This window comes from Leucoraja erinacea, chromosome 6 (genome assembly GCF_028641065.1).
Source record: "Leucoraja erinacea ecotype New England chromosome 6, Leri_hhj_1, whole genome shotgun sequence".
Lineage (NCBI taxonomy): Eukaryota > Metazoa > Chordata > Chondrichthyes > Rajiformes > Rajidae > Leucoraja > Leucoraja erinaceus.
Window position 1 is genome coordinate 13650212 of NC_073382.1, and position 14164 is coordinate 13664375.

The following is a 14164-nucleotide window of genomic DNA, read 5'->3' on the forward strand; positions in this document are numbered from 1 at the left end:
TACAAGGAATTTGCCTTGGTGCTCCGCCCACTGGAGTAACTCAGTGGGGCAAGCAGCATCTCTGGACAGGAGGAATGGATGACGTTTCAGGTTGCGACCCTTCTTCTGACTGTCTTGTTGAAGTGGGCATATCATAGCATCCTCTCACACGTGTCTCCTTAACCAATGCAATTTGAGAAATGATTGAGAAACAGAGGTATAAATAGAGAAAGAAATCACGTGCAGAAGAAGTGAAAGTGATGAAAAGCAAAATTGGGTTAACAGCTCAAAAAATAAACCCCAAGGAAAAGTAGGGGAAGAATTAAAATGTAAGGACTCCTGGCACAATTTACTACATTGCTCTGGGACTCCACATTTTCAATTATCAAGACAAGAAATGTTGAGCAAGATTTCAGGAACATGCTTCTCCTCATTCAGTCCTAACCCTAACTTTCTGAATGGACTTGAATGGGATATTGATGTGCAAATGCAGCAGTGTCTTGTAAAATTTGATGGGAAATTAGGCTGGCAATGGACTGGAGCAAATTCTCCAAGAATCTGGATCCATTTCATGATGCAGAGTAATTCCTACCTGTGGCAGGTAGTTGGGAGTTGCACACATGCACAAAAGTGAATAACATTTAATCAGAGGATGGTGAATTTGTGGAATTCATTGCCGCACAAGGCTGTGGCGGACAAGTCAGAGCATATTTTTAAGGACAGATTCTTGATTAGTACGGGTGTCAGGGGTTACGGGGAGAAGGCAGGAGAATGGGGTTGAGAGGGAAAGATAGATCCGCCATGATTGAATGGCGGAGTAGACTTGATGGGCTGAATGGCCTAATGCTTCTCCTATAACTAATGAACCTATGGACACCTATGGTGCACAAATCTGCCCTGTTTACAGATACAGTGCAGCAACAGGCCCTTCGGCCCACTGGGTCCGTGCCGACCAGTGACCCCCGCACATTAACTCTATCCTACATCCACTAGGGACAATTTTTCCATTTACCAAACCATTAACCTACAAACCTGGACGTTTTTGGAGTGTGGGGGGAAACCGTAGATCTCGGAGAAAACCCACGCAGGTCACGGGGAGAACGTACAAAATCCCTACTGACAGCACCCGTAGTCAGGATCGAACCCGGGTCTCCAGCGCTGCATTCGCTGGAAGGCAGCAACTCTACCGTCACCCCCACCCCCACCCCCACAAAAATTGCACCAGATAAATTTGAAGGAGGTAGAATTCCCAGATTTAATTTCATGTTTTTAAATGTAATAAGTATACCACTATTTAACGTGCTAGCGTTCTGAACAAGACCAACATCATAAATTTAAGGCACAAGCATCCAGCAGTGAAATTTGTGATGGGATTAGAATTGAGAAACAGTATGGCATGTATTTGAATAGAATTTTCCTTGTGAATCTCTTCAGTTTGGTCTTTTCCTCTCTGTCCCCTTGGTAGAGAAATGTGTAATATTAAATTCCAGTGATTCACATGAATTAGCTGTGGCTGTTCTTTGGAAACTTGCCCCTTATTCAGATGAACGCAGCATGGCTATTGCTGACTTATCCTGAATAACCCTCGCTTTAGAGGGAAGTTACAATGAGTACTTTTGGGTGGTTTGTATTGCAGTGAAATTGTTCTGTAAAATGCAATCTATAAGCCCGTGGATGCAGATTCAACAAGAGATTTGAAAGGAGAAGTGGGCAAATCCCATGCAGGGGTGGCACAGTGACACAGAGGTAGAGTTGCTGCCTTACAGCACAAGGGACCGAGATTCAGCTGAATATCCAATGGAACTTCAAATTGTGGACCGGTGCAAGCCATATGTTTCAGGACTGTACACAAAAATGCTGGAGAAACTCAGCGGGTGCAGCAGTCTGAAGAAGGGTTTCGGCCTGAAACGTTACCCATTTCCTTCGCTCCATAGATGCTGCTGCACCCGCTGAGTTTCTCCAGCATTTTTGTGTACCTTCGATTTTCCAGCATCTGCAGTTCCTTCTTAAACACAATGTTTCAGGACAGTAGTGGAGAGATAGACCAGTGAGGTTCCAGCCAATACTTTGAAGGCAATGGAGTTAGTCATGGTCCCCACTAGTTAGGGTTAAGGTTGGTAAGACTGCGCTTGGAGCACTGCTGAAATTACATGGAGGTGAACTGAAGAAAAACTAAGCAGCATCAATGGAAAGTGAAACAATTAATACCAAGTATATTTGTAACTGGATACAAACCGTCTTCTCATAACGAGCAAGTTGGGCTTTTACTAACGACTGCACATTGGTTTTGTCTCTTATGTCAGAAGATGCACACAAGTCACTCAAAATGACAACCATATCTCCACCATATGGCTTCAAAACCATGTAAAACTGATATGAATGTCTGAAAATGGGAAGAGGGAGGCAACTAATTCTGCCATTTGTAGGAACAAATGTATGTGTGCACGTCAGTCTTGTGAATGCAATAATATTACATGCGCTAGTTTAAATGTAGGTGCGTCCATAGATTGGGTGTTTGTAACTCGGGCACGTTCTGCACTGATGATCAGTTTTGATCATGTTGCCTTTTGTGGGAGCTTACTGTGCACAAACTGGCAGCTGCATTTGGTACACCGTAGTGGGCATTGAGCTTCAAATGCTCTTCACTGCTGGAGCACAGAATAAGGACATCCGGAGGTGATGAAATGTACTGTAGCTTCCTTATTCAATCCATCCCTCCGTATGATGAATGCAGATTATTTAGGATTACTCCAGAGCAATCTGTCTGATGGAAGAATACCTATAATTCATTTGCTAATGGGATGCTCTGTGATTTCTGTGGGATTTATATAATGTTAAGCATTATTTAATTATTCTAAAACTACCCAAGCAATTTAAAAGATGGATTTGGGAGTTTTTTGCAAACAATATATAATTTTGTTCTTCGGTGGTGTAGTTGATTAAAACAATTCAATTAGAGAACAGCTTTTAGCAATGATGCCACATATTGGTTGGACCCATTTCCAATACTGTCATAGACGTGTTCAGTATAATGAGTATTGCAAAGAGAAAGTTGCTTGGCTCGCCAGGTTATTTCTGTGTCAATCTTTCCGGAGTCATTTTTATATTGGTTGCACTTTGATCATTTTTTCTTGGTGCAATCCAAATATATGGTATGTTAGCATTCATAGCAAAAGGATTTGAGTATAGGAGCAGGAAGGTTCTATTGCAGTTGTACAGGGTCTTGGTGAGACGACACCTGAAGTATTGCATACAGTTTTGGTCTCCTAATCTGAGGAAAGACATTCTTGCCATAGAGGGAGTACAGAGAAGGTTCACCAGACTGATTCCTGGGATGTCAGGACTTTCATATGAAGAAAGAATGGATAGACTTGGTTTGTACTTGCTAAAATTTAGAAGATTGAGGGGGGATCTTATAGAAACGTACAAAATTCTTAAGGGGTTGGACAGGCTAGATGCAGGAAGATTGTTCCCGATGTTGGGGAAGTCCAGAACAAGGGGTCACAGTTTAAGGATAAGGGCAAAATATTTTAGGACCGAAATGAGAAAAACATTTTTCATACAGATAGTGGTGAATCTCTGGAATTCTCTGCCACAGAAGGTAGTTGAGACCAGTTCATTGGCTATATTTAAGAGGGATTTAGATGTGGCCCTTGTGGCTAAAGGTATCAGGGGGTATGGAGAGAAGGCAGGTACAGGATAGGCTGAGTTGGATGATCAGCCATGATCATTTTGAATGGCGGTGCAGGCTCGAAGGGCCAAATGGCCTACTCCTGCACCTATTTTCTATGTGTCTATGTAGGGTACCAGGACATAATTCAGCCTTCCAAGCCTGTTCTGTTCTTTGAAAGAACATCTAACATCAACCTGGTCTCCTACCAAAGCTCTGCGAGTTTTCCTTTTTCCATGATCTCGCAATTCCCTTTTTAAAATTCTTGTTTAAACCATTTCCACTCCCTTTTCAGAATACAAGTCCCATATCACATGACTTGACTGTGCATGACTTCAGAATTAGTTTAGGGGTAATATGAGGGGGAACATCTTTCGCAGAGAGTGGTAAAATACTCCACTTCTCAGGGAAGTGGTGGAGGCAGGTTCATTGGTCTCATTTAAAAATAAATTGGATAGGCATATGGATGGGCACCCATGGAGGGTTTGGTATGAGCCAGGTGGGAGCAGGGGAAAAAAAAATTGTTGTTTAAACCATTTCCGAATGGCCTGTTTTCAGAATACATGGTTAGTCCCATGGTTATCACAGCATCTCGCTGAGTAAAAATACTCCAGTTCTCTGGTGCTCCCTGTCTCTCTGGGTTCTCTGGGCACCCACCATTGTGCCCCTGGGAGCAGCTTCTCATAGTACTCCAGATCGAAGCTCTTCATAACTCAAATCCACCTCCCTTCCATTGACTCCGTTTACACATCACGCTGCCTCGGCATAATCAAGGGCGAGTCGCACCCTGGCCACTCCCTCTTCTCCCCTCTTCTATCAGGCAAGAGGTACAATGGCGTAGTTGTAGAATTGCTGCCTTACAGCGCCAGAGACCGGGTTCGATCCTGACTGCGGGCATTGGCTGTACAGAGTTTGTGAGTTCTCCCTGTGACTGCTTGGGTTTTCTCCAGTTTCCTTCCACATTCCAAAGACGTGCAAGTTTGTAGGTTATTGGACTTCTTGTAAATCGCCTCTAGTGTCTGGGATAGAACTAGTGTACGAGGTGATCGCTGGTTGGTGTGGACTCGGTGGGCCGAAGGGCCTGTTTCCACACTGTATCTCAAACTAAACGAAACTTACACTTCTGAACTGCAAAGAAAACAATCCGAGCTTCCCCATCCCTCCCAGTGAGCTGAAGTCCATCATCCCTGGGGCCCTTCCAGTGATTCTCTTCTGCACAGTCTGAGGTTGAGACATGCTCATGGGTGATGGCCAAGCACAGCATGGCATTCCGCAGGGAAGTTGGCAGTGGGACAGTGTTACAACTTTATCAGTAATTAACAACCAACTCAGGGACCTTTACACAGAGAAGAATTTAAGGATAGTGATGGAAATGCTATTGCCTTGCTGGAACAACGCAAGTGACACTCAACTGGAATTTTCCGTGTTTTGTTTTTCAGATTCCCAGCTCAAGGGTATAGTGACCAGGTTATATTGCAGGCAAGGTTTCTACCTGCAGATGAACGCAGATGGAGCTGTTGACGGAACAAAGGATGACAGCACTAATTCCAGTGAGTGGTGAATGTGTTTTAAATCTGCTGCACCTTTTGTTAACCGAATTGGACTATCCAGGGCTTGTGAAAATGCACGGTATATTCAAGTTGTGGACGCAGCCCAGACCATTACACAAACCAACCATCCTTCCATTAACTCTATTTACACCTCACGCTGCATCGACAAGGTCATAGCATAATCAAGGACGAGTCGCACCCTGGGCACTCCCTCTTCTTCCCCCTCTCATCAGGCAAGAGGTATAGAAGTGTGAAAATGTACACCCCCAGATTCAGGGACAGTTTCTTCCAAGCTGTTATCAGGCAAATGAACCATCCCACCATCGACTAGAGGCCTGAGCTGCTATCTACCTCATTGGAGACCCTCGGTCTATTTGTATCTGTACACTGGATGGCTCGATTGCAATCATGTATTGTCATTCCTCTGACTGGTTAGCATGCTACAAAAGCTTTTCACTGTACCTCAGTACACATGACGATACACTAAACGTATTGATTTGCGACCTCTCGGGTTGATGTAAAACACCATATAGAAACTAGGAACAAAAGTAGGCCATTTGGACCTTTGACTCTCTTCTGCCATTCTATATGTTCATGCTGATCATCAAAATTGAATGCCCTTTTCCAGCTTTCTCTCCATATCCCATTATTCCTTTGGCCCCAAGAACAATATCCACTCCTTTCCTAAATATATTTGATGATTTGGATTCAGCGACTACCTGTGGCGGCGAGCTCCCCATGTTTGCCATTCATTGGGAGAAGAACGGGAGGACGAGAGTCAAGGTTATGGCGAGAAGGCAGGAACATGGAATTAGGAGGCAGAGATCAGCCATGCTGAATGGCGGAGTGGCCTAATTCTACTCCTATAACTTGTGAACATGTGAAGAAACATTTCCTCATCTCAGTCTTTAATGGTTTACCCCTCATACTTCGACTGTGACCCTGGTCCTGCCACCAGGAACATCCTTCCTGCAACCAGTCTGTCCAATGCTGTTGGAATTTTGCAGGTTTCCATCAGATCCATTCTCCTTCATCTAAACTTTAGCGATCCTACCCATCCTCTCCTCATATGTCAGTCCTCCTATTGTCGGGGACGAGGAGGGTACATGACCCAGTGTGCCGAGCCAATATTTATCTCTCCAGAAATAACTCAATCCAGTTGATTTGATGTGTGGGAAGGAACTGCAGATGCTAGTTTTTCTCTTTCTCCCTCTTACTCTCTTTTTCTTTCTCTCTCTCTTTCTTCCTCTATCTGTCTGTCCATCTGTCTGTCCTTGCACTGCCTCCTCAGCCACGCATTCATCTGGCTAACCTATCTCTGCCCTCACTAACATGCAGGCACAGGGAGTCACTCAGAGTTTACCACCCATGAGGTCTTGCTTTTTAACCACTTTCCTAACTGCCTGCATTCACTCTGGAGGACATGGCCCATGTCTACCTATGTTACTGGTCCAAAGTGTACAGTTACTTCTGGCTGCTCACCTTCCCAATTGAGAATGGTCTGCATCAGCCCAGAGACATCCTTGACCCTGGAACTTGGGAGGCAACTCGCCATCTGGGTACCCTGTCTGTGGAATCCTCTAATTGCCCCTCACTACTGAATCACTTATCATTGTCACTCTGTTTGATTCCACCCTTCCCTGTTGAGTTCAGAGCCGGTCACAATGCCACCAACCTGGCATCTGACAGGTGGTTGGTACCAATGTGCAAACCCAACAATACAGGGACATAACAGTGTGGAAACAGGCCCTTCGGCCCAACCTGCCCTCACCGGCCAACATATCCCATCTACACTAAATCTGTCCTATCCGTGTACCTGTCTAAATGTTTCTTAAACGTTGCGATAGTGCCTGCCTCAACTACCTCCTCCGGCAGCTCACTCCATACACCCAGCAACCTTTGTGTGAAAAAGTTACCCATCAGGTTCCTATTAACTCTCCCCCCCTCCACTTTAAACCTGTGGTTCTTGCTTCCCCTACTCTGGGCTCAAGATTTTGTGTGTCTACCCAATCTATTCCTCTCATGATTTTGACCCTGGAACATCCTTCCTGCAACCAGTCTGTCCAATGCTGTTGGAATTTTGTAGGTTTCTATCAGATCCATTCTCCTTCATCTAAACTTTAGCGATCCTACCCATCCTCTCCCCATATCCCTTGCGATCTTCATGTTCCTTCCCGTGTTCCCAATGTTCCCGGTGTTGGGGGAGTCCAGAAGCAGGGATCACATTGTAAGAATAAGGGATAGGCCATTTAGGACTGAGATGAGGAAAAACTTTTTCACCCAGAGAGTTGTGAATCTGTGGAATTCTCTGCCACAGAAGGCAATGGAGGCCAATTCACTAGATGTTTTCAAGAGATAGTTTGATTTAGCTCTTAGGGCTAACAGAGTCAAGGGATATGGGGAGAAAGCAGGAACGGGATACAGATTTTGGATGATCGGCCATGATCATATTGAATGGCGGTGCAGGCTCGAAGGGCTGAATGGCCTGTTCCTGCACCTATTTTCTATGTTTCTATTTTTGCCTCCTTTATTTCCTTCATTACATTCCCTCTGACTTTTCTGGATTCAGACTTGTTCTCTTTTGTGTTAACAACCTGGTATATTTTTGGGCTTTATTTTGTGCTCTAATTCTCGGTCATCGGTGAGCTCTAGCTTTAATCACCCTTCTCTCTCCCTTGAGGGGGATGTACCTAAACTGCAGTTGAAAAATCACCGCTAAAGGTCCCCACTGTTCAATTACAGCTATGTACTGCCAAGCTTTGATTCCAATTTACTCAAGCCAGATTAGCTCTCCTCCCATTGAAACTGGCTCTTCTCCAAATTCCTATAGCGCCCCCCTACTACTGTGTATCTTCTTATGGCCTGCCGTTCTCTGTGAAGTGACATGGAGTCAGTGTGGAAAACAGGCCCTTCAGCCCATCTTGTCCATGCCGCCCAACAAATCAGATAATACTATACATGAATGCAATCAAGCCGGACTCAACTACAATAGATAGAGCAAAGGAAAAGATCAGAGTGCAGAATATCAGTATCGTCACGCAACAGTTCCAGAGACCCATTCCAATGTCTGCAATGAGTTCGAAGTGAATCGGACAGTTCCTTAGCTTATGGAAGGACCATCCAGTAGCTTGGCAAGAGAGGGGAAGAAGCCTGTGCACCATGCACCATAGTCAGAGCCCATATGTCACTGTTCCACAAACAGAGACCCAGCTTGTTCAGATCTTCCCTAATAGTTGTAAGAAATTGATTCTGCGATGGTCCTCATTTTCTCATCTCACAAACTATTTCTTTTTTAAAGACATGGCCTGCGCCCTAATCATGTCCTTCTTTGTCTTTCCAGCATTGTTCAACCTCGTGCCAGTGGGACTCCGAGTTGTTGCAATTCAGGGTGTGAAGTCGGGGCTTTACGTGGCTATGAATGGGGAAGGATATCTATACACATCAGTGAGTATTCCTGAATATTGGTTCCTCAGGCACCTCTGTGAAGCTAATCGATGTGTAATGAGACTGACCATTGACCTTTCACTGTCAAAAATATCAATTGAATGTGGATTATTTGGTTATCCAGGATCCGAAGCCCATTACTTGTATAAATGGATTACAGGTAGAGCTCTGAACTCACAGCAAGCCCATAATTACTGTGTGGCCATTTCAATGACTTCCTTATTTATCCTGTCAGGAGGGTTTTCTCTATAACAATGGTGCGTGTGAGCAGGACTGTCGTGAAAGGGCTGCATTTCATTATGACTGGCTTCCTGATTAAAGTTCAAGATCAAAGCAACAATTAGTTCATCATGAGTCATGAGGCGGGGATCCTGATGAGCTCTGTTTACCCTGTGGATGGGAGACCCTTCTGGCAGTACTGACCCGTTGAGTTTTTCCAGATAGACACAAAGTGCTAGACTTGGTAACTCAGCGGGATTGAAACTTACCTTAAGGGGTTGGACTAGATGCAGGAAGATTGGTCCTGAAGTCCCGAAAGGGGTCACACCTTAAGGATAAAGGGGAAATCCTTTCTTTTTTCACACCAGTGGTGAGATCTCTGCCACAGAGCCTGACCCGTTGAGTTCATTTGGCTTATATTTTTTTCCAGCACTTTACGGGTGTCTGATCTCCAGATCATATTATGCAGGCTATGGCCCACTCCTGCATCGTTTCTATGCATGTATCTTCGGCAGTTCTGCTATCCATTTCTTCTGGCAACGGCCAAGTTAGATGTCCATCTTCTCACTGGCTGTGTTCTTTATGTTTGTTCCTTGTCCATACAGACAACATCACTGTCATTTGTATCTTGTGTCACAGGTCCAAGCACCGTGACCGAGTGCCAAATGCCTTGGGTGACTTGGCAAACCCCAGTGATCTATTCAATTAGAGAGTTAATGCATGGACTCCAATCGAATTGTGTTCATTTTTGTTGCGATGTGGTTTTGGTCTAACAATGTTCTTGCATCTTTGACCGCTCCCTCCCTCAAGTTAATGGTGGGCAGATTCTGACAGCCGCTACATGCATGGACTGTAGCAGAGACAGCCATTAGTTCTAGGCTGGACAGGATAAGGTTACATTCATCTCTTGGGCCAGTAATGCATCCACTATATTGACAATCATACCCTATCAGTTTAAATCATCAGCTACAGACGGGAAGATAAATTGGCACCAAACTACCTGGCTTCATCCCTACTGCCAAAGGAGAAACTAACACTGTCAGACACCCAGATACCATTTATGATGTTGACCTGTTGCTTCTTGAAACCTTTCATTGTGTGGGCGACATAGTATAAAATGTAAGTGCTTGATATTTAGTACAGGATTGTGAATGGTGAGTGTGAGGGGGCAGAGCGAGTTAGAAAGAATAAATTAACAAAGGAAAGATTATGTTAATGCTTTTCATAAATCCAGAATACTTGCTGCTCTCTGGGGTACATTTTTACACCAATTCATTTCACAGGCATGGAAAGCAACTGGGGCCAAATAAGAAACCTTACATCTTCACAGCGTCCATTTCAAGCTGAGGATGTACCACCTTATAGTCAATGAAGCAGTCTTGATGTAATTGAGTCAACATATGCACAGCAAGCTCCCACAAGCAACAATGCGATACCATCCACAGGGTTGATTCATCGATACTGATTAGAGAGATAAATACTTGCAGGGTGCCATGGAAATAGCTCCTCTTCTTAGAATCATAGTTATCTGATCTCGGGGGCTGACGAGATCAAAGAGGGGATCCGACCGGGGGGGGTGGGGGGTTAGGAGGGTCTGGGCCTGCTGCCATGTGCGGCAGCAGGCAGTAGATAGGACTGATAGGGCTGTTCTGTGAACGTGCTACTTTGTCGGTGCCAAAACGCGGCAACACTTGTGTACTGTCTAGGTGAGGTCTGCCATATATTTTTACCGGGTTGTATGCAAAGCAAAGCATTTTACTGTATTGTATTGTATTGTATTGTATTCAAATTTATTGTCATATCTCAATTAGAGACAACGAAATGAATTTCCCTTTATGCAAACACTGTACGTGGCTGCATGTGACAATAGAGTTTCATTGAATCATTGGATTGAATCTTTGATTATAACTAGAGTCTGTAATTATCATAGGGCAGCTTGGAAACAGGCCCTTTGACCCACAGCATCTATACTATTCACTGTACGTGGCTGCATGTGACAATAGAGTTTCATTGAATCATTGGATTGAATCTTTGATTATAACTAGAGTCTGTAATTATCATAGGGCAGCTTGGAAACAGGCCCTTTGACCCACAGCATCTATACTATTCACACTTGCCAGCATTATTTCCATAACCATCTATGTTTTGTCCAAATGCCTCTTAAATGGTGCTCCTATTCCTGCCTCCACCACTTCCTTTGGCAGCTCACTCCAGATACCAATTACACTTTGTGTGAAATTTTACCTCTCAGACTCTTTTTAAACCCCATTGGCAAGGAAATATGCAAATAGTGGTTGATGGTCGGCACAGACATGGTGGACTGAAGGGCCTGTTACCTTGCTCTATATAGGTTTATAGGAAAACAGACTGTTTGTGTGATTTTGCTGTGTGAACATTTGCTGCTGCCTTTCTTGCATTAAAGCAGGGACATTTCTGCATGAGCTATCGTGCATTCTGTGACCTTGCGAAAGGCCTATTGAAATGCAAGTCTTCCTTTCCTTTTTGCCAACTTACTGTCCAACTGCAGGAGACACGTGTTAACGGTCACGTCTCACTGAATGAAAGTCAGAAGGCTTCAAGCATTTGAAAAGATGCAATGACAGATTATCAACAAAGTATCACTCTTTCGATGTGGCTGTTTGGGCACAAATCTCTGAATGCATCCTCGAAAGTTTGGCCCAATCTTTAATTACAAAATGGATTTTATTTTGCATGACTTTATGCTTCTATGAAAGCAAAGGATAAAATATATAGAGCCAGATATTCTCGTTGTAAACTAACACTCCCACATTTAACTTCACAGGGAACTTTTTATATACAGTCAATTCAATTTGTACTGACAATATCTTTAATGTTGTAAAATATTCCAAAATGCTTCAGCGAAATGATAATCAAACAAAGGTTGACATGGTCACCTTGGAAATAATGAGCGTGTTGCAACTTTCCCGAAGTGCTCAGCATAGATTGATGCAATGTCAGTGTCCCCAAAGCCCAGTTAGTTCAATGTTGGACAAATGATTCAGCGGATAAATTATAAAAAATGAAATAAATACTGGCGTTCAGAGAATCGAAGTTGTCTCAGCTATTCCGGCCCCCCTCCGTGCCAACTCATGGGCAGGTGCTGGGCAGCTGGCTGGGAACTCAACAGCATCTAAAGCAACAATCCTGCCTTCACAACCTCCAATTCAAAGCTGATCTCAGGGGTTACAATACAATAATACAATACAATACAATAAAACTTTATTAGCCAAGTATGTTTTGCAACATACGAGGAACTTCTTTTGCCAAGTCTGTCATTTGAATTTGATTTTGAATTCCTTTATTGTCATTCAGGCCTTCCGGTCTGAACGAAATTTCGTTGCCTGCAGTCATACATATAATAATAAATAGCAAAAAAACACAATAAACACAAATGAACATCCACCACAGTGAGTTCACCAGGCATCTCCTCACTGTGATAGAGGCAAAAGTTGCATGGCTCACCGTGCAACATAAAATAACAAAAGGGATAAAATAGATAAAAATGGTGCCACATTATATGGAATTCAAGAGTCTGATTGCTCGGGGGAAGAAGATGCTGCAAAACCTGGCCGTTCTGCTCCTTATACTGCTGTACCTTTTGCCCGAGGGCAGCAGAGTGAACAGTCCATGATGGAGATGTGTGGGGACTTTTTTAATGCTGTTTGCCTTGGACAAGCAACGCTTGCATGCAATGTCCCGGATTGAAGGAAGAGAAGTCCCGATGGTTTTTTCAGCCATTTTAACATAAACATCCACCGCAGTGACTCCTCCACTGTGATGGAAGGTGAAAAAAAAAGTTTGATCTCTTCCCTTCTTTGTTCTCCCGCGGTTTGGGGCATCGAGCCTTCCGTTGACAGGACGATCTTGACTCGGCGGTTGAGCCCTCCGCATCGGGGCGGTCAGCTCCTGCATCAGAAGGGAATCTCAGCTCCCCCTCGCCGGCAATCGGACCCCGGACCCCGGCTGGTTGAACCTCTGCGTCGTTGGAGCTTCCCGACTCGGTCTCTCCCGAGGCTGCGAGCCCTTGACGGTGAAATCCGCAGGCCGCGGTTAGAGCAATCCCAGGCAAGGGATCATCCCCGATGGTTAATCTACGCCCCACTGTGGGGCTCAAAGTCAGTCCTGGGGAGGCCTCCAGCTCCATGATGTTAGGCTGCAGAGTGACCGGAGAGAAGACACGAAAACCAATCGCATCTCTGGCAAGGTTAGAGACTGATAAAAAAAAAGGTTTGCTACACCCCCTCCCCCACATACATCCTGTTAAGACTTGGTCGAGAAGAGCTTTCTTATTAAAAGCAAAGAGCTCAGTTAATGTCAGCAGATGATCCAAATATTAAGCACACGCATCGATGGTGATCTGAGGAAAGCCTCAGGAATGGCCGAAAACATCAAACCTTTGGTGGAAAGTGGCGCAGTGGTAGAGTTGCTGCCTTACAGCACCCAGAGACCCGGGTTCAATCCCGACTATGGGTGCTGTCTGAATGGAGTTTGTATGTTCTCCCTGTGACTGCATATGGGCTTTCTCCGGGTGCTCTGGTTTCCTCCCACACTCCAAAGTACAGGTTTGTAGGTTAATTGGCTCTGGTGAATTTGTAAATCGTCCCTCGTGTATAAGATAGTGTCGGTATACGGGGTGATTGTTGATTGGCATCGACTTTATGGGCCAAAGGGCCTGTTTCCGCACTGGATCTCCAAAGTAAAGTAACTAAAGTATCGGGCAGAGTGTAAACCTGGCACCATCGTGGCTGTGTGCCTCCCTCCACAGGAAGTGCCTGACCTGTCGAGAATCTCCCTCATTTTCCGTTTGTGTTTTCATCAGAAGTTCATGTTCATAAGTCATAGGAGCAGAATGAAGCCATTCGGCCCATCAAGTGTACTCTGCCATTCAATCAGGCTGATCCATCTTTTCCTCTCAACACCATTCTCCTGCCTTCTCCCCATAACCCTTGATACCCTTTTACTAATCACGAACCTATCAATGTCCACCTTAAAAAGTCATTCCAGGATGCTAGCTCGAGACTCTGAATGTGAAGGGTGAAGTGAAGATTGTTTGATCTGTTGCTGATGACCACAAGTGAAAGCTTTACTCATCCTTGTAGTTTTTAATCTATATTTTGATTTCTGCCACAAGCAACAATAATAGTAAGAACATATATTTGTAATGCGTTGTCAAAGTGTCATTAAAGATACCCAAAGATATTGTGCTTCTTGGCTGCGTAACTGTGGTCTGCTGTACTTTGTCTAATATTTATTGAGTAGCTCTTCATTGGATCACATATCG

The 14164-nt window shown here is 44.3% G+C and overlaps 1 protein-coding gene across 2 annotated transcripts in view; it reads left to right on the top strand.

Moving 5' to 3' along the window:
• fgf14 (fibroblast growth factor 14) overlaps positions 1 to 14164 on the top strand; it is a 454006-nt gene that overhangs the window by 338300 nt on the left and 101542 nt on the right. For both annotated transcript variants that reach the window (XM_055636646.1, XM_055636648.1), the window contains exons 2-3: positions 5089 to 5199; positions 8540 to 8643. In XM_055636646.1, coding sequence (XP_055492621.1) covers positions 5089 to 5199; positions 8540 to 8643 — 215 coding nt within the window. The remainder of the gene's footprint in view (positions 1 to 5088; positions 5200 to 8539; positions 8644 to 14164) is intronic.